At 37.3% G+C, this 20,713-nt stretch overlaps 1 protein-coding gene across 1 annotated transcript in view; it reads right to left on the bottom strand.

Moving 5' to 3' along the window:
- Ephrin (ephrin) overlaps positions 1-16,877 on the bottom strand; it is a 519,112-nt gene extending 502,235 nt beyond the window's left edge. The window contains exon 1 of the mRNA XM_090414874.1: positions 16,722-16,877. Within this exon, the coding sequence (XP_090271000.1) occupies positions 16,722-16,864 (143 nt within the window). The 5' untranslated portion in view covers positions 16,865-16,877. The remainder of the gene's footprint in view (positions 1-16,721) is intronic.
- Positions 16,878-20,713: the final 3,836 nt, after the last annotated feature.

Raw genomic sequence — 20,713 nt, 5'->3', positions numbered from 1 at the left:
ATAAATAGGGTGGAGGAAATGAAAACGAAAGAGGGAGCACGGTTATTCGCGTGATGAGAAAGACAGTGCCAGTGAATAAAGTTAGCAGAACATCAATTTTCAATCTCCTTGGAATGATCAAGGTCGCCCTATTGATTGCCGGACTGCGATATGTATGTGTCCGTGGAAGGTGGAAGAGAGAGTTGAAAACAGGGAGCTGTACGCAGTCTTATTTTGGTGTGACCTTCATGGACAGTGTTAGCGTCGCTCATTCCGACTACCGGACGCACACAAGACATTAGTGTCTCGTACTGAAGGCGACGATGTCGGTCGCAAGCGAGGTAGCTTCATCGGTGCAGCGTTTTTGTGCACGTGATGTCGTGTCTGTACGGCAAACACAGAGATGGTTTGATGGTGAAGATTTTTATCTCGTTCGAAAGAGAAATTCTTTGAGTAATCCAGGGAGGATGTGTTGCCATCCGGTTCCTTTTTCTACTTGCTTTGTCTGTAGCATTCTTTTGCCTTTTATGAGCCTTCCAACTGTATCACCCTTCAAATCACTCTCCGATGCCTTGTCATTTCCTTTATTACTTTTTCCGTTTTCATGGATGCCACAGAGAAAAACAAAAAGTGACACTTTAAGAACAAAGACAATAAAGATAGATAGACAGTGATCAAGACAGATAGAAAATAAACCGGGGGAGAGATGGATGGACAAACAATAAGGCAGGGAGATAAAAAATGATCAAGATAGACAAATGGTCAGAAGGAAGAAAATAAACACAGATAGAAAGAAGGTAGGCAGATAAGAGCATAGAACAACATGACATCAACCATGTAAAATATCTGGGAAGAGTTAAAATACAGAGATTAACGAAACAAAGCCATGTAATTTTCTCAAAGAATAAGGTCTTCTTAAAGAAACAAGTATTCATGCCTCTATAATCCCATTGTAAAGCGAACTTCGCTAGATGCATGATTGTTGTCAATACACCCACGCCTCTTCTTTATCTCGTGCTTGCTTACTAGCTCGCGTAGTCTGGTGTCAACAACAATGGCTAGTATAGAAATCCAGTCCCTCTTGGATTTATTGGAAACTCTAGATCTGGAGAAGAAGAAAAGTGGGTAGTGAGAATTGTTGAATTTCTTAGTGTGCAAAGACAGCAAATCATTCGCTTTAATGGCTAAGGATGGAATGGAATCTTTCTTAATACAGCTCACAAAACCTTCCGTTGAATGTAAACCAGTTTACGCATAACGTATAGCCACAGAACTGCATTTATAGGCTGTTATTCACCAATGACATGTTCTGGGATCTACTTCTTTTGTTGGAGAAGAAGCAGCCAACACTTTAATTTACAGAACCGTCGGATTTTGATAAGTAAAAAAAACATACTTAGAAAAATGCGAACGTTTTTCTAGTTTTAGAATTTAAAACAAAATAAAAAAAATATTACTTCAACAATAATAAGTTTAAAGTGACAGGTGGCGCTGTTCGCCAGGTGAGCAATTAGGGCTCCCTCATTCAAGCTTTCGACTTCGTACGAAGAACATGCGTCGTTTTATTGAACTGTTCAGTTAGGCCTAATAAAGTATTTTACACTACTTACTGGCTTGTGTTATTTCTGTCTTTGTGTCCCTGATAGTACCTTCCGGTGGAGTTTCCAGTCATGCTTTCCTATGTGAATATGGTTGATTTTGATGTTCTCTACCTCTCCTCAAAGTTTGTACGTGGAAGTTTGAACCACCCTGTAGAATCGCGCTATTTATTATTCACGAATAAATATGTTGTATTATTTACGTACTGTAATAACTTAGTATAGGCGAGATCTCAAGTTTAATGTCGATTTTAATTATTTTAAACTTCGAATTGAAATGATCACTTTTCTATCAATTTGGATTATGTAAGCTGAATTTGCATACATTAAAAAACCAAACAAAAAAGCCTGCAATTTCACGAACGATTAAACTATAGAAGAACTCGAACCCATTCTGGTTGGCTGAGTGGTTAGCATGTCAACTTTTCAACCAACAAGCAGTGGGTTCAAATCCGTCTTGGGCGCGAATATTCTCTGAAGGTGTTTAAGTAGATGAATTCGCTGTGAGATCACCGTTTGCCAGACCAGGTAAAAATGAATAAAAAAAAAAGAAAATATGAAAACTAACGCAGTATAGTTTTCTTAAGTTTACAACAATCTAAAATCTTTGTTTTTAAATGTACTTTTTTTTTTCGTTCTTCGAAGATAATGTCTTCATTTTATGCCAACATTATTCAGTCACGTATAGGTAAGGCAAGAATGAAGAAAAAAAAAAAAAAAAACGTATAGATATACAATAAAGCCATCTGTTGAAAGGTCATGCCTGTTCGAAAACCGTTTTTCATATGTAAAGATACACGAAAACACGATTTTCATCTCTAATAAATACAGTGACACTAAATTTATTCTAGTTTCAATAATACATAACAAAAATGGACCGCTCGTGCGTGATAAATAGACCCACAAGTTATGGCCCCAGTCTTGTAATTTACCAAGAACTTAGCGGTACAAGAAAGAAAGATGAGCAGAGGTTTTTAGGTGAACAATAAAAAAAGTAAGATGAAACTTTAAATAACCTCGATTGCCGTGAACTACGTAGATAAGGGGTTGAGGAGGAACATGATTATAAGATTTCATAAATTTACATAAAGTGTGAAATTGACAAGAACATTTTAATCGGGTCGATTTGGAAAGCCTCGGGGAATTTATAAAATGCAACGCGGACCACATTCTGTGTGTGTGCTTCGTTAGGCCTAACGTGATGCGACTTCCAAATTCGATACTCATAAATGGACATCCATTTTCGATATAACACAGCTCATTGCCCATATGGGAACTTCACACATTTCTCTTGCTGTGAGGTGAAATCAAAAGTATTTTATCTTTTTTTTTTTTACGGTGGACAGAGATAGTTGTACCTTATCGGATTTTATATCTTCGCTAGCTCAGGATCGGAAAAGCTGACGATGTGGAATCCGTCTTTTCAACCACCATCGTCGTCCTACAGAAGTGACAGAGGTTGAATCAAAAATTCGATAAAGACATTAAATGTAAAATATTGGTATCACTCTTTCTGTCTCTCTTTTCATGTCGGTGATGTCCTTGGACCAGATGACAAGACGGCGAATATAATTTGCTGTCTTTAGATTCAATGAAGAGAAACTTTTAAGAGAATAGGAGATATGAAATAAGGAAATACATTTACATTTTTACGGGGGGGTAAGAAGCATTTCAACGAGATTATTTCTTGTTTGCAGAAGGGAGAAAAGATGGATCATTTTGTTTTAAGAAAGGCTTAAAGCAATTCGATCAAAAATGTTAAGTGCTTCTTACTTCTGTTTCTTTTTCTTGTAAGATCTCGAAGAACTCTCATCACACAGACACGGTAGGTATGTGCGGGGTCGAAAGCCAGGTGTGGTGCGAAGATACTCTCATTTCTTCATGGTCCCGCCTTAATATCGGGTCTTGTTGTCTTCCCCCCCCTTCCCAACGCAGACGATTCTAGAGTATAGTTTATCGGTAAAACACACACTTCCCTACGTAAACTGTACAAACAGACGGAATCGTCCTCCTCTCCCCCCCCACCCTTATTTAGTTGCGCAAGAGCCTACGACCGTGTAAAATTAGGCACACAGAGTACCCTGCCTGGTGTTTGTATAAGCGACAAATATGGCGTTTGTCTGCCAACAAATTTACCAAACACGTGCATTTTGAATCTCAGATTGCGTACCGCTATTTTATGTCGTCGTCATATATGTGTGTGTGTGTATCAACCCCACCCCAACCCACATCCCCCCCTACCAATTTCCTCCCGCTACATGTGTGCCATTTATTTGAAAAGTGATGCGAACGATTTTTATACCCACAGCTTCGGAGATCAGTCCGAGTTAATCACATCGTTTTGGGAGCTTCTTGGAATCTCGTGCGTCCATTGCTCTAGCGATATGCCATGCTTTAGTGAGAGAAAAATGTCTCGAGAATTTCATATTACATAAACCGTACGGTTATACTACCCCATCGGACATTGCACCGATGCGTTGGCAGCTCCTTTCCCAAAATCTCATTCGGTTTTCCCCCCATAGATGATTAAGGTACACTAGACAAGGCAAACATGACAATTTCAACCATCATTTAAAGAAGAAATAATAAATGTCCTCCGAAATAACACTGCACAAATCGCCAAACAACATGACACCAATTATAACGGACATCGATAAATCCGTAGTGAATGCCTTTGTTACGCGCTAATTTCAGAGCAAAGAAATCTAGGTTTAACCCGTTGAGGGATAAGAGGAACTTTGTTAGGCCTTTTTAGGTAAGGCTAAGTTAGGCATTCTGATGGAAAGGCCAGATATTTTTTCCTCTTCCAAATTCTGGTTTTATCTCCAATAAAAACAATTAAATTAACGTGTAAACACAATAATTCGACATTCTAAGCATAGTTTTCATTGTTAAGAATGTGCAGATCTTTATCAAATTAAGAATTACCGGAACTACTCACAAACAAACAAAGAATAGAAACAACGGGGTAAAAAAATACAAAACCGCATTAATTGTACAAATTTTAATTAACGAAACACCTCTGGGATTATGGGAACTGAATGTTTTTTCCGATCAGAGGGATAAAAAAAGATTTTTTTAAAATTTTCTTTACGAAAGCATCGTTCAATTACAGAGCCATAAAAAGAAGAGTGAGAAATGATCCTTGTGTTTCATCGACTGACTGGCTTTTACTTAAGATAATAGGGACGTGATCGCTCGATTAGTACTTCATGAAATAACTTATTTCTCCTTCTTGAAAGTGAAATTTTTTTATCTTAAGTATGGCAATCCATTCGAATGAACTGCCCTCTCTCCAATGATTCTGCAGACTAGATGCATTGATCTGAAAGTTGCTGGCTTAGCAAATCATTTTGAGATCGTAAAAGTCAAGGAACAGACTTTCTTAGATAGTTCCCGTCTATCTTGACGTTCTCGTGTACGTTTTTTGCGTATTTAACCCACGGTCGATTTAAAATAATTGATTCCAGCTCTGTAGAGAGTGAACACCAAGCAGAAATCTTTGGACTCACCAGAGATTTTTTGTGTGGGGGAAGAATCTTCTTTCCAGACCCAAGAAAATAACAGGGGCTTGACAGGGGCAGCTTCGGGTGACCACGTTGATGATATTAAACGATGCGACACTGTGAAAAAGATTCCTATGGTCTCCAGGATACCAGATGTGTGTGTGTGCGCATCCCGAGACGTGTTACAGGAACCAAATCACGAAATACTTTCCATTTATGCATTGTGTGACGCCCTACGGGGTGATGTAGTGTTCCGGGGGCTCGTGCCTTAGTCCCGGAGCGGTAATTATGTGAGAACGAGACGCGCAGACGTAAACATGAGGTTAGATATATTCAATCTACACTCGGTGTTCTGTAGCTTCACAAAACAGATGGTCAGAAGACTACTTTCATGTTTCCTACGAGTTACAAACCCCCCTAGGGATGGGGAGAGGGTTCCGAGCTCTAGTGATTAGAATCCTCAATGTTTATCGAGGAAATCTGGAAATACTCTCGCAAACAAACGTCCAGATGACTCTTAAAAAAAGAATGGGAGTGTCCTAGTCTCAAATACTTTTATACAAGACAAATGAATGAAATCAATCTTTCTTTTTAGCCGTCTTGCTTTCCTAAGCCTTACATCAATGAGCTTTTAAAGGGAGGCAGCCATGTTGGATCTGTCGTGTAGTAGATTCAAAATATTTCTTACATATCGCTGACATTCACCAGGAATGAATGTGTAAGCAACAGAAGGCAGCTTACTTTATGGTTGGTGTTACTCGTATTTAATTAACAACTAATAACTTATCGCTGGCGGCGTGTGTAGTTTCTTAGATGTCAAGAACGAGACATGAGAACTATCCCAGAAGCCAAACTTGCAACGAAATATGTCGTATGTCTCTGCTTCTAACAATGCAAAGTTCCCGACCAACGCTTACTGTCCGTTGCCTATTTCACACCTCGCGCTGGCAAGGTCACACCAGTGACGTCACCAGAAATACCAACACGTCACAGTTTATCTGGTGTCGCTGGCCGAGCAAAGTATGTCATCTCGGAGCTACGTTTTTCCCATCTTGCCCTTTGACCTGACTTATTTGACAGAGGGGGGCCCGGCGGTTGGGCCGGCGTGTCAGAGAGAGAACGAGAGAGAGATGACCAAACTTGTTCTGTGAGAACGAAATTAATTCCTGCACTTAGTACAGCGACCAGAGTCGAAGCGATGAACACGAAATGCCCCCACTCCCTATATCTCGAGTGGGCCATTCGCATCCGACATAAAGAAATGCTATCACTATGCCGATATTAGACATCCCTCTTTTGATGGGAGAGCCCCCGAGGCTTGGAAAATGTGGCGGCAGTAACCGGGACAAGAAAGTGTTCGGATGGACTACTGAGAATAAGATCGATCATTGCACGTTCATCTCGACAGACTTGTTTAGCATTACTCCACTTTTCTAAGAGATTCGGCACTTGATAGGAACTCATAGATATCGTCTAATAATTAATTCAACCACTAAGAAAACTCCATCTTACCATAAAGGTTGGTTACATGTCCAAAAGAGAACTACTTGAGTTATTTTAGTAACGAATTTGTGTCTTTCACGAAAGATTTAGTCACAGAAAATCTCAAAATAATCAACAGCATGTTATAAGTGCGTAGAACAAAAATCCATGACTTTCGCCAGAAAATACTTATGGTAGATAAAGATGAAAATTAAAAGGAAAACACCAAACTTTTAACTCAACAGAAGAAACTAAAAATAAATAAACAGGCAAAGAAAAATAAATACATACCGGAAACTAAATTAGCCAACAATCTTCAGAGTACAACCAGATGGATGGTCAATCTCGAAATAAGAAGAAAATTTGTGAAGTGGATGTTCCTTCATAGTTGGCAGTTGCCGTGGGTGAACTAAAATTTACGACTATTGTAAAGATTAACGGGCAGAATCAAAGACAACCCATCACTCCATGCCATCATTAGGATTACGGGAATGTATTGTGTCGAGTACGAGATAGAGTTGGGCTTAAGACAAAGATTTATTGTCCCATTAGGATGGAGTTGAATGGTTGGAGGAAGAGCAAAGTACTGAAAGATTACTAAAATGACGAAAGGAGATGTCAATTTAGTATGGAGTTGGGACATCACTGTCATTTTCCGTAGCACCAAATTCAATAATCACTGAATGAAAAACACGTTCCCATCAAGTTCTTACGAACTTAAGAAATCCTAACGGAAATTTAACTAAAATTCACAACTATTCGAAGAAGGCACATTGGTCATTGAAGCGCCCTCTGGATCAAAAGAAAAGCAACTATTTTTTGGCTTCATTTTTTTTTTCAACTGTCCGACCAGGTGAGGGAGAGGAGATGCGGGTTCCGAGAGAAAGTCCCCTCTCCAGTGACTATACATCAACCTTTATAGTATACCATCTATTCTGTTGAACCGTTCATGGTCCACGGACAACGACTGGAAAAAGAAGAAGAATAATAAAATATAAAAAAAAAAGAAAAAAAACACTTTGGAGTGATGAAAAGCTGCGTCCCCATTTATATTGTGGTTACTTCAATGTACCGGGGCGTTCAAGTACCCCCAACAGTTGGCGGCGCTGATGCACTTACACTCCTTGAAAGTCGGCTAGGATTATGAGATCCGATACGCAGTGGATTTCAAGGCACGCGGGTCGGCAGCACACACACACACACACACACACAGTGGCGGAAGATACTCACCCTGTGGAGATATTCGCGCTTCACGTGACGCTTAAACAGCGTTCCGATTTAAAGGAACACAAATTGGTAAGGTAACTTGCAGAGACACCTGGGATGTTGTAGCGTAAGTAATACGCATACCTGGCCAAGGGCAAAAGAAAGAGAGGCCAATCTCTCCCCCCAATAACTTCATTTAGGTACCATTAGGAATTGCTACACCTAGAGGCCTTTCTCAGTCCGATCGGCAATTAGTTCGTATTCTGAATGCCGACAGTTAGTACGTTTAGCTGTTAGGGAACAGAAAAAGAATGAACAAAAAAAGAAACAGTCGTGGGCTTATCAGGCATACCGATGAGATCTTGTTAATGTTCAACTGCATTTGTTTGGAAGTGAGTTTATAATGAAAATGAATCTGCCTTAAATATGATGTTGTACGCTTCCTACGATTGAATGCTACGACTGAAATGCTGTCGTTTGTCCATAGTGATATGAATCAGAGAATCCTCGTCAAGGTGGATGGGATATCATTTAATCTCTGCCAAATAACCCAAAGTTTTTGGAATTAATAGACGATAGCTTTATAAGATATATTTTGTAAGATATATTTTGCCGGGCCTGGACGGGGGTGCTTTAAAAGCACCCCCGTCCAGGCCCGGCCAGGCCCGGCCCAAGAGATTTTTGCACCCCAAGCGCGGAGCTTTTGGGGTGGCTTTTAAAGGTTACAGAGATTTAATACTAAATTGAAATGTTTCCTATAATTATTTATCAAGCGGTCATTTTTTATAGATTTTTCACTCAACATAGCTCCGTTTGCAGCAATTTTAATAAGCGACTTGTGGCTGTAATGGTGACAGTCTAATAGCTTGGCGATGGTAGACCTTATTTCTAAAATTAATTAGGATAGCATTTAATCTTCCAGTCCTTCCATAGATCTAATCAATATTAATATCTCAATATCTGCAGTTTCTGAGCCGTCGATATGAGTGTGACTCCATTTTAGAGTTACACTCGTATCGTACTCATGCAGTACAAATAGGAATACTCAATTGCTACCATGTTTGCTATCAAACTCGGCTATTGAAAGTCTTCCCTAAGCTCCAATTCTTCAAAGCGGATCCGCATATTCGATCGCAAGTTCCCAGTGTGCTGCCTGTTGTATAGAGTTGTAGCATCTCCACTCCATTTCATACATTAAGTGGTGTAACTGCCCCTTCTAGTGGTCGATTTAATGACATCATCAAGGCTAACAACAGACACACTACTCAAAAGGTCTAATCGTTTTTTTTCGGTGTCTAAGTCAGTTACAATTGCTTAATTTAACTTCATTTCCAGGCACTTCTGTTTCTCTCCTGGAACGTAGTTAGTCGTCTCGCCTAATCCAAGCTGATAGTTTTAACCACTGTGTAAGTACCAGAGATAAATAGTTCAACATACAGTAGTCATGAACTAAGTATTGTGGTTAAGACTCACTGAAATTCGGATTTGAATTAATCAGTGACTTCCTGTGTTGGTGTTGATTAGCAAGGGGATTAGAGAATAAAACATGATATAATAAAAATTTGTTTTGCTTATCCTTTATGCTTTTCCTTTTATTGCTTATCCTTTATCCGTATACTAAAGGATAATTCAGTATTGTATTTCATTATCTTAAAAAATAAGTAATCAGCTGATTTTAAAAAGAATTGCCAATTAGATATCCTGAGGAACAAAATAGGACAATTAGCTATCTTGAGGAACAAAAAAGGAAAATTATCTATCCTCAGGAATAAAAAAGGACACTTAGCTATCTTCGGAAATAAAAAAGGACACTTAGCTATCCTGAGGAACAAAAAAGGACAATTAGCTGTGTTTAAGGCTAATTGCCTTAAAATTTGCTAATTGCTGTTTTTAAGGCAATTCATATTTTTCAAACCACGTGATAATTCTTTGTGTGTGCAAGAGAGAGAGAGAGAGAGAGTAAATGACCATTTTATCGATAAAATCATACGATCGATAAAATGTCTTAAAGAACAGCTTCAGAAAGTTATGGACGCTTATTCTGACTTTAGAAAGAAATGTTTCTGTTACATGTTACGCTATTCTGTGCGGCACAGCACGTACCACTTAGTTTAGAGCTTCAACTTTTAAATCTTCCAGTTACTTTTTAATTTAAAAATTTCAGCTTCGCACTATAATAACCTCAGGTAATTGAGAAGGATTCAAAACTAATTATACCTAGAGAGGAGATGTTTATCTTTCTCCATAAATTATAGTTTGTTTTTTTCGCTGAAATAAATATTCTTTTTTACTGGTTAATTTTTCTCTGGAAATAGGCTTACCTATTGCACTATTCGTGTAGCAGTCTTATACATTATTTTTCCCGGTAGGAATGAAGTCTGATTCATTTTAGATTAAAAAGATTTCACTTAAGAGCTGTTGTTAATCTACCAATAGGTTACCAATTAGTTAACACGTTCAATATCAATACTGATCCACAAAATAACAATGGATAACTTAGTGCACCATCTATCATTTTGGTGAGGAGGGTCGTTCAACAGGGAGGTTAGCCCGGATGATCTTTTCTTTTGCGTGTCATATAGCTAACTATGGTCTTCAGGAGTTGGAAACCAAAGACACAAAACAAGGACATGGTCTCACACCATGCGATGAAAACCATCTGTGGCTGAAATACAATATACAAACCGGATTCGAAAATAAGGACGAAACTAAAATTCACTTCCAACCCCTTATCAGTATTATTAATAGCAACATTAGCCTACCATTGAATAATATAAAATATCCATCGAATAAAACACTCGTGTTTTGTGAAAAATAATCCATTTACGCAAGCTGGTAAACGCTCCCATTCACGTGCGTATTATATAAAACGATCTCCCGATTTCAACCATAAATATTATTCCAGACCTAGGTATCTCAACTAATAGGTGAACCATCTCTGCCTTTACTCAAGAAGGGTTATTGAATACTACCGGAGACTCTAAATAAATAGAAAACCTCTTTTCTTAAGTAATATAGTTTAGATCCCATTTGATACTATCGAATATTCACAGCTCGCGAAAGAGCTTTACGCATTTTACAGGAAACCTTAAATCAATGGATGAGAAAGATTTATAACGAGTGCAAATTGTACGCTATCTCACTTCTCAATAAAACACTTAAATCTTCCTAAACACGTATAGATTTCATAACATTCAGCATTCGATAATGCCAAGAACTCAGTTTTTCTTGAAAAACTCAATTCTATGACTGAAATCAGCCAAGAATTAAAAAGGACCAACGTATTTTATTCGGCGAACACTCTAACATAACGCTTTAGATTAAACTGTTAACCTATCCCAACAGCTTCAGACCTCGAAAACTTAAGTGCCACGTGGAGGTACCTTATTTATGCACGATTACCTTCCCCATTCCCCCTGCTATCAATTCTGATCCCCAAAGAACAAACTACGACTAAGAAAAGTTAAGATTCATATATTCAACACAAAATATTATAATAACAGCTTTGGTGCACACTCGTTGTAAAAAAAAAAAATTCTTTAGGATCAAGAATATCAGTTATAGCTGAATATTAATTGTATTTGTAAGAAGATTAAGGAACAGGGAGATTACATTTTAATCCTATTATTCTTTTATGTTTTTTCCCCCTTTATGAATTAATTTCGTTTGGATGATGGGTGTGCTTTTTTTTATCCCTCAAAAGATGGCTGTTTGCTTTTCATATTTTGAAAAATACCTTCAAGGGATTTTGCGTACACTTAAAGAGCAGAATGTGATTATAACAAAGGCTGTTTTGAACTCTGAATTGTCCTGTTCACCCACTTTATTCATTAAGCCTAGTGGCTTATTATGGCCAACTACGTAGGCTGTCATAAGCCATTGCGTGATTTTAAAATGCATAATCCCATGGTGCATACTTAATTACCAAAAAATGTGTGCCTTTGTCGGCAGGTTAGTCTATTTTGTGGGTTAAAAATCTCAACTTTTAGGGAGGAAAAATCCCCGAAGACTTCAGTTTGAGATCAATAACTCACCTAAAGAGTTCGTATAAAGGTTATTAGTGTCGACGGGACTCAAACCTAAATCTTTCCATACAGGACGTCCTCGTTTCAGTCTGTACTCTGGAAAACTTCGAATTAAGTACGACTGTAGATGTTTATTTGATAGGAACATTTCTTAAAGAAAAAAACCCTCTAGGAGTAGCAAGAGGGTTTTTTCTTAAACAAAACAGAAAAAATCCTCCATACATTTCCCAAATGACAAGAAATTATTGATGAATTAACTTCCATATTATTAAACGAATGCTCTATTTGCACCGCCACTATAGCTAAAGCTCTTGTCCATTAGTTCCTCTTGAATTCAGGTTAGCAAACAGTTACAAGTACATCACCTTGGAAGCAGAGTAACAAAATTCCTCTCTTGAAGTCCTGTAGATAAAGTTCAAACTTCAACCAAAGAAATTTTGTTTAAAGTACTCCATTCCCAGCGATATCTGCATGCTTAGGTTGCTCTAAATGTACTAAGAGACCGTGAGATCGGTGTTATAAAAATGAGCATAAGTTATAAAGACAATAAAGAACCTCTCAGTCTGGACTCGTTAGGTCCTTTAGAAGCAATTGAGGAGACGAAATTGTTGTAAGCAGAGATTCTATCTACACAATGCGAAGTGATGATGGAGAGATGTAAAAGTGGACGCAGAGCACTACAGAAAATTGGATTCTGTTTATGACCAACTGCCGATTGTTCAATAAATCGATATCCAAAGAACAGATCGCGCCATCTTTTTGGCCTTGAGTCGCATCACAAACCCTGACATGAGCTGATGCATCAAAAGCATTAAGGATGCATACTTGTGGTATTAGCAGTACATTAACCCTTTCTACGATTTCGGTGCAACTAAGAATCGATTTCAAGCTAATCCTTTTTTAAAGATGTCTCACTTAACGTAGTAACATAAAGAATTTGGAACTACACAGCTGTTGTAATTCGGATTCAAAATCTTCCAGGGAGAAGTCGCTCATTATGTGTGTTTTGGAATTACAGCCGAGGCTATGAGGACAGTGCATTATACCTACTAATTGCGTGTATTTTTCTGGCCTATTTGAGGGAGGAGAAACCCCTTTATGAAACCAAAGTAACTAAACACCCCCCCTCCCCTTCCCTAGCTCCCGAGAAGGGGAGGGGGGGGGGGGTGAATCGAACCAAAATCTTTCCAACCAAAGGGCGAACCTGGAGTCATCCAGTGCGCGACGGAGACCTGGAGTTTTTTTTAACAGAACTACTATTATTGATTTCTAAATAAAATCTCAGGCCAGTGTTCCCTACCTACCAAGTACTGCAAGACCAGCTGATTACTTTGGGAACTTTTGTTCTGCTATTTCAGCTAATGTTCTTGCGTTATTTTTAAAGGCTTCTATAAAGCCAACTCATTACCCTTCACAAACATGGAGCTTTTCGGAGTTCCAAGTTGTTTTGCTGAAAGAACGGAAACGCATGGGATAATGAGGCCATTATGTCGACACAGTAAGGGGTCGTGGAGAGTGAGAGAGCGATTTCGGCATTATGTATAGCAATACAGTTGTTCACACAGTCCACTGTTCATCACAGTAATTACCTGTATTGTGTATACAACTAGTAGACAACAAGAAGCGGGCTTGGAAGCAGCTCTTTCACTGTGTTTTAAGTTGATTGGAAAGAGTGTGTCTGAACCCTGCATATGTTGGCAGCTAAACAGACTCACTTCAAAACGCTGATTACGATGAGGCAACAAATAAGTGACGAATTAGTTGGACACGATTGTGGATATGTTCACAAGGATGCTGAGGTCAAAGAAAATACGTCAAGACTTTTATGTGCATCTCTTGAATTGCTGGCCTGCATTTGTTTCCAATGTGAAGACAATCATAAGCCTCTACCAACTGTCTAAAAAGTACGTAAAAATAAATAAATAAATAAAAACGTCGTATTACATATTTCGATGGTTCTCATGTATTCAAAAATTGCCTGCTTTAAATTTTTCAAATAAAAAAGGGAATTTTTACTTCAAAGTACTTATTAGCTACTGATCTGCAAGAATACAGATTACTTAGCAGATAATCTGAATTGTACTGATCCGATTTATATTATACCTGATCGGTACATATAAACATGCAGATACAGATCAGTGTATTATTATACAACCTAGGACGCTTTCTTTCTAACATGATTCAATCTAAAATTGAAACATGTTAGTTCAGCGATATGCAGTAAATGACTTAGAAACTCTACTGCTCATTGACAGATGCGTTGAGCTTACAAAGAAGAAAGCTTTGTTGTTTTTTTTATTTATAAACAAAGACACTTGTAATCAACTGATGAGTAAAACTCTTCCTGTACTCTTTGCCTTAATTATCACCACGCGAATTGTAACATGACGTCATAGTAATGACATCATCGTGGTTTTTCTTTGAATTGTGCTTTGGTCACTTGGTGCTAACCAAGTCTGGAGAGGTGGCCAGACAATGTTATCGCCTTCTATCTTACCATCCAGGTCAAGTAGTTGTTCACATAAATCTATATCGTCGTGTTCCTGTGTATACATTTTTTCGCGGTTTTCTCTGATGCTCGTTTCTCTGTTAAGTTTCCGGTCCCCCTCCTCCTCCTGCACATATTTAACACCTCTTAACCTTCCCATGGCACGACGTCGGGGTACAAAGGTGTGCCTGGAATTGGCGTGCTCATCATACCAGGTTTACTGACTGCATGGTCGATGCATCTTCCCTAACTGTGACCCGAAAGTCACCCATCAGTAGGGAGGGAGGGAGGGCAGCCAGACCCAGTGAAAATCGAATGAGCACAGTCAGTAGAAATATGCCCAAAATGTGCATTAATATAGCTATTTGAAGAGAGAGAGAGAGAGAGAAAGTAAGAAGTTCGAATAACAGTGAAATGTAGAGATAGACAGACAGAAATAGAGAAACAGTGAAAGACAGAAACACACACACACAGAAACAGAGAAAGACAAAAAATAGAGAAACAGTGACAAGTAAAGATAGATAGACAGAAATAGAGAAACAGTGAAAGACAGAAACACACACACACAGAAACAGAGAAAGTCAGAAAAATAGAGAAACAGTGACAAGTAAAGATAGATAGACAGAAATAGAGAAACAGTGAAAGACAGAAACACACACACACAGAAACAGAGAAAGACAGAAAAATAGAGAACCAGTGAAAGGTAGAGATAGACAGACAGAAATAGAGAAACAGTGAAAGACAGAAACACACACACACACACACACACAGAGAAAGACAGAAAAATAGAGAACCAGTGAAAGGTAGAGATAGACAGACAGAAATAGAGAAACAGTGAAAGACAGAAACACACACACACACACACACACACACACAGAAACAGAGAAAGACAGAAAAATAGAGAAACAGTGAAAGATAGAGAGAGAGAGAGAGAGAGAGAGAGAGAGACAAAGTAAGAAGTTCGAAAAACAGTGAAAGGTAGAGATAGACAGACAGAAATAGAGAAACAGTGAAAGACAGAAACACACACACACACACACACACACACAGAAACAGAGAAAGACAGAAAAATAGAGAAACAGTGAAAGACAGAAACACACACACACAGAAACAGAGAAAGACAGAAAAATAGAGAAACAGTGAAAGATAGATAGATAGAGAGAGAGAGAGAGACATATAGAAAAATATAGATACATACAGTAAAAGGTAGAAACACACACAGAGAGAAACAGAAAAAAAACGAGAGACTTGATAGGTATTCTTTCTATATATAATATGTTAAACAGAGCAAGAAAAAAAATTGAAATTATAAAAAAAAAAAACTACTTTATAAAAATATGGAAAAATGGGTTCCCAGCGCTACTGTGGGAAAAGAAAAGAATGAACAAGGTTATTCTGGTAAGCTGTTAGCGTATCGCATCAAAATGTATTTTAGTCATTGCTTAAATTAGATATTCACTGAGACCCCTCCTAACAATCGATGGGACTGTTATGATGACCTCGGTGACAAATGGTGTTCGTCTTGAGACACACCCTGTCTTGGGACTTATCATTACTTTTAACGGTTTCCGTGAGAAAATCAAAATCACGCCAACCGTAAAATAAAAAGAAAAAAAAAATGAACACAAGTTCATCCAATCACTTACAAGGCCTAAATTTGAATAGTTGAAAATGCATAGAGAATTGAAAAAAAAAAAAAAAAAAAAACTTTAACAAAGTAATCCAAATTGGGCAAATATAGAAGTTAGATGACTATTGCTATTATAAATTACTATTACTTAAAAAATATAAGAATAAAAACCAATTAATTTTGAGCTTCCCGCGGTAAACAGTCCGCGAAATGAGAAAATTCAGTCAAATGGATCCAAATGATAATTTGTAACTAACCAGCAACTGATACGCAAAAATCTTCCAAGCCGGTAGAATACGATACTGTTTCTTATTACCACACATAAAACCGTTGTTTATATTCATCTACAGCGCAGACACTTCGATATGCAAAACACTTGTAGCCCACGAGTCCATCAAAAAATCGACACGAGTTCACGATGTAGAAAGCGGGTGCATGTGACTTTCTATTTTTATCGATGCTCTATAGGACATAACTAAAATTGATTTTGGCGTCCTGTTGGCAAATTGTAAGTCAATATTATTTCTATAACAGTAGCGAAAGTCCACTCATGACCTTCCCCAACTTTTCAAGTTTTCCCCTGCGTCCGATCGATGCCTAAAATTTAATTATCCACAGATCGATATTAAAACTACTTAAACTCTACAGGGTTGTTAGGAAGACGAATACCAAACGTGTTATTGCACGCGGGGAAAAAAAACACTTAAAAGTAAGGGATGGGGGGGGGGGGAAGGAGCCAGGTGAAAATGAACGACAAACAACTTTCTCGCCTTACGGCCGAGACTGGAATAATGAAGGTGTACTTACATTGGGGTGGACGTGTTCCAGTAAATCACGAACAGGCGTCTTCCTTCACAACTTACAAGCATACTCCACGCGAATAAGAACCTAAACACTATTCCCCAAAGGATAGCTAGTTTAAGACGTCGACACATTTCAAAAAACCACATCTGTACGTTTGCTATGTGGCCCTGCGAAATAAGCCGAGTTAGCGTTCTGTGTGTGTCGGTCCCTAGACAACACTTGAGAACGGGAGCTTTGAAACGGCCGGCGAACTACAGACACGGTAGGACGCTGCCCATGCTACTCGCTCTTACTTGATAAGACGGAGAACAGCGCCATCTTTTATTCTTCTTTGAAAGCGTCACTCAGTTGGGAGTTTTATCAGTTGGTGGTGCGTCTTGTGCGCTTGCCTCCTTTTTTTGCTCTCTTCCTTCTCTTAAATAAACATCGCCTTTCTTCTTCACTTCGTTTTCATCCACAAGGGTAAGGAGAAATGCGCGTGATCTCTGCTTTTCTTGTAGTTCGTCTCAATCGGACCATCATTCCTTTTTACATGATTGTAACGACCTTCGTCAACGACAGTAATATTCTCGTTTAGGCCTTAGCCGCAGAATTTATTATTATTATTATATATTTTATTTATTTTCTAACTCGGTGTTCAAGTATCGAACAGTTGATGATACAATAGTTTTGACTCTGAGTGATTAATTCTAAAAAAAGTGAGTGAATAATTTTTTCATCGCTGGACCAACGGTGAGAGCACCTGGCTTACTGGAGACTGGAAATGGATTGAAAAACTCCCATGCTTGTGGTCCCTAGATTATATAACTCTTACACCCCACTCACAGTAATGCTAAATGAGTTTCAACCCATGAAAATGGGCGAGAAATCGAAAAAAAAAAGGAAAAAAATCATTTAGTGTCTTTTACATTCTCTGATAAAATGTACTTTTTCATTTGATGAGAAAACAAATTAACTAATGGAATAAAGGACATTATTTACTTAAAGGTGCGAAGCCTATCCTTACAGATTTATTGCACCTCCAAAAATAAGAAAATTTGACCAATAATACAAACGCCCTTGCGGTCATGGACACATTTGCAGTGGAAGTTTAAGAAATTGAGGGCGATCGAAATAAATAAAGAAATTTTCCGACAAATCATGTGTTGAAGTGATGCATCTTTGTGTTCCGTCCTGGACTGTAATATAAACTGTTGTTATAAGAATATAATTTATATTATTCCATTTTATAATACATTTCTGTAACAATACCCACTAATGATTGATTGGGACAGTTATAGCAAACAAAATGGCGGTAGGCATATGACTAATTTTGTTTATAGGCGTTTCTAAATAATTAAAAAAAAAGTCGATCTACATAGTCCCTTTCAACAAACCATGCATTTCACTTTTAGATCGATAACAGGTTCTTCAGCTGAAGAACTGTATTCATTTATATAAAGCAAAAAGTGAATGTTTGGTATAGTGGTGAACGAAAGTGCAACCAACACCTTCACAATTTCTCTGACCGCACATACACCAAAGGTTAGTGAGGATAACTCCTGATGGAAACTGTATGAAAGATAAAAGTGATACAACCGTGACAGGTCTAGTGATTGATTCACAAGAGAGCTGTCGCCATCACTAGAAATCAGTGCCATCAATCATAATCACTATTAGCTGATAACTGTAATATGTGCTGCTTAAAAAAAAATACAAGAAAAGCCAAGTGTCCATTGGCTTTAGCTTCAATACTGAGCCAAATATCGACAAAAGAAAAAAATTGTTTTGAGATAGCACTGAGGTCATACTAAAGGCGTGCTGAGTAATTAATTAGTAGAAATCTACATACACTGATATTTCCTAAGGGAGTCTTCTTTCAATTTTACAAATATACTACTACTCAAAAAGTTAGGGAAACATTTTTTTTTTTGTATTTGCTTACGTTCAGAACATTTTTCTATCAATGATTTAAAAAAATCAAAATAAATTAATACAAATAAATCAATTAGATGCGTAAAGTGAAATCACTTAGATTCATAAATCAATTAAATTTATATTAAATAAATTAATAAACAGTTTCTAACCTCTGATAGAAACTTACATTAACTTTACGTTTTTATTTTCCTTTTTTGAGAGATGAACCAAGGGGTCTGACAGGGATGTCCCCTCTCAGCAATAATTTTTAATATTTACTTAAATAAAAATTTCCATCAAGGTATTAAACGTTCTCCTACTGTGAACTTAAACACTCTCCTCTTTGCCGACGACCAAATAATAATTACAAATTCTGAAGATAAACTACAAAAGCTATTTTAAATCTAAATGAGATATCCAAAGATTATGGTATGATAATATCAACAGAAAAATCAAAAACGGTGGCCTTTAAAGGACAAGATCCAGCAAGAACTAAGATAGTAATAGATAACAAGATCTTAGAACAGGTGAATTCATTTAACTACCTAGGATGTATGATCACATATGAAAAAGATATAAACATAAAAATTGCAAAATATTTAAAAATAACAGGTGTAATTAACTCTATATTTAAACCAAACCTAGTTCAAAAACAAACCAGGCTAAAAGTATACAATACTTTAGCCCTACCGGTCTTAATGTATGGAAGCGAAATCTGGACAATAAAACAAAAAGACAAACGAAAATTAATAACAGCAGAAATGAAGTTTATGAGAAAAATTGCAAAGTATACTCTATTTGATCACAAAAGAAACGAAGAAATTATTCCCAAAACAAGCCTTAAAGTACAAGCCATTAGGAAAAGGAAAACCAGGACGTCCTCTTAAACGATGACTTCTAAGGCCACCCTAGGCCTAAATCCTTGATAAGCAGGATGATGATGAAGATTTTCCTTTTTTGAATATTGGAGAAATATTTTAAGTGTTGTCTAACAACTCATAATTACAAAATCCATCTTTCTTTTAAAGAACGCAGTAATGATAGTTTAAACTTGTTTAACTTCAAACTTTTTTATCTTTAATTCTTATTGAAATACCTTCCACATCGCCAGTTAATTTACCTTTTATCTTTCTTCTTAGAATACTCAAGACAATAACATCTTTCAAGAAATATTTGATTTTTTTAAAAAGTTTATATTTGCCGGTGGCTATAAATTTGCATATGTTCAAAAAAAAGAGGATCTTTTCTCTTCTACTGGACATTATTGATGAATCTGAGTAAGTTAAAAAAATAAATAAAATAAAACGGTAGAATACTTCATAGATGGCACTACTATCGGCTCTTTCATACAGGCAAGGTTTTCTTCTTTTACATTCATGGCTTCTAAATGAATATTAGCATCAATATTAGAAGGCCTAAATACCCTTCCAATTTGTATAGCAAAGCATTTCGCACTTACCGCAAAGGTTTTTGCTTTCTTAATGATGTCTTTCACAATGTTGAATGCTAATTATAGACATAGGGTAATAATGGATAGAAAGATACAATAGAAATGCTTAATATCCTTTATAAAAATAGGTTTTTATGCGCAGAGAGTAAGCCATCTCTTTATAATATTTGTAACAATTAAGACACCAACTGAAAATATAAAAAAAAGCTGAAAATCCACATGATTTTATTATTATGTGACACCTGCAGGGAGTCCAAAGACTCATCGAGGGAGTGTGCCAACAGCATCGAACGAATGTCCCTTCCAACTACTAACCGCGCTCAAACTTGCTTAACTTTTTTTGCGAGCCATTAGTAGCGGAGACTCTACCAATCGACCAACCTTTACTAACCAAACTCCATTGACCAATAATTATTAAAAGAATTTTCAAAAAATGTCGTGTACACTATTTTCCCTTACAATGTAACTACTTAACTTTTTAGCCTTAAATATTGCTGGAGAAAACTTGAAAAATAATCTCTTCATTAAGAAAAAAAAAAAAAAAACACGCTTCATGGAAATCTCAGCGACATCTACAGGTAAAGATGCGAACTATATATGTTCCTACTTATATGAATACAAATGTAATTTCCTGCTTCAAATGAGAACG

Source organism: Typopeltis vanoorti, chromosome 26, assembly GCF_054136105.1.
Source record: "Typopeltis vanoorti isolate ZY-2024b chromosome 26, IOZ_Tvanoo_1.0, whole genome shotgun sequence".
NCBI classification, from domain to species: Eukaryota; Metazoa; Arthropoda; class Arachnida; order Uropygi; family Thelyphonidae; genus Typopeltis; species Typopeltis vanoorti.
This window is presented reverse-complemented; position numbering and strand designations above follow the sequence as displayed.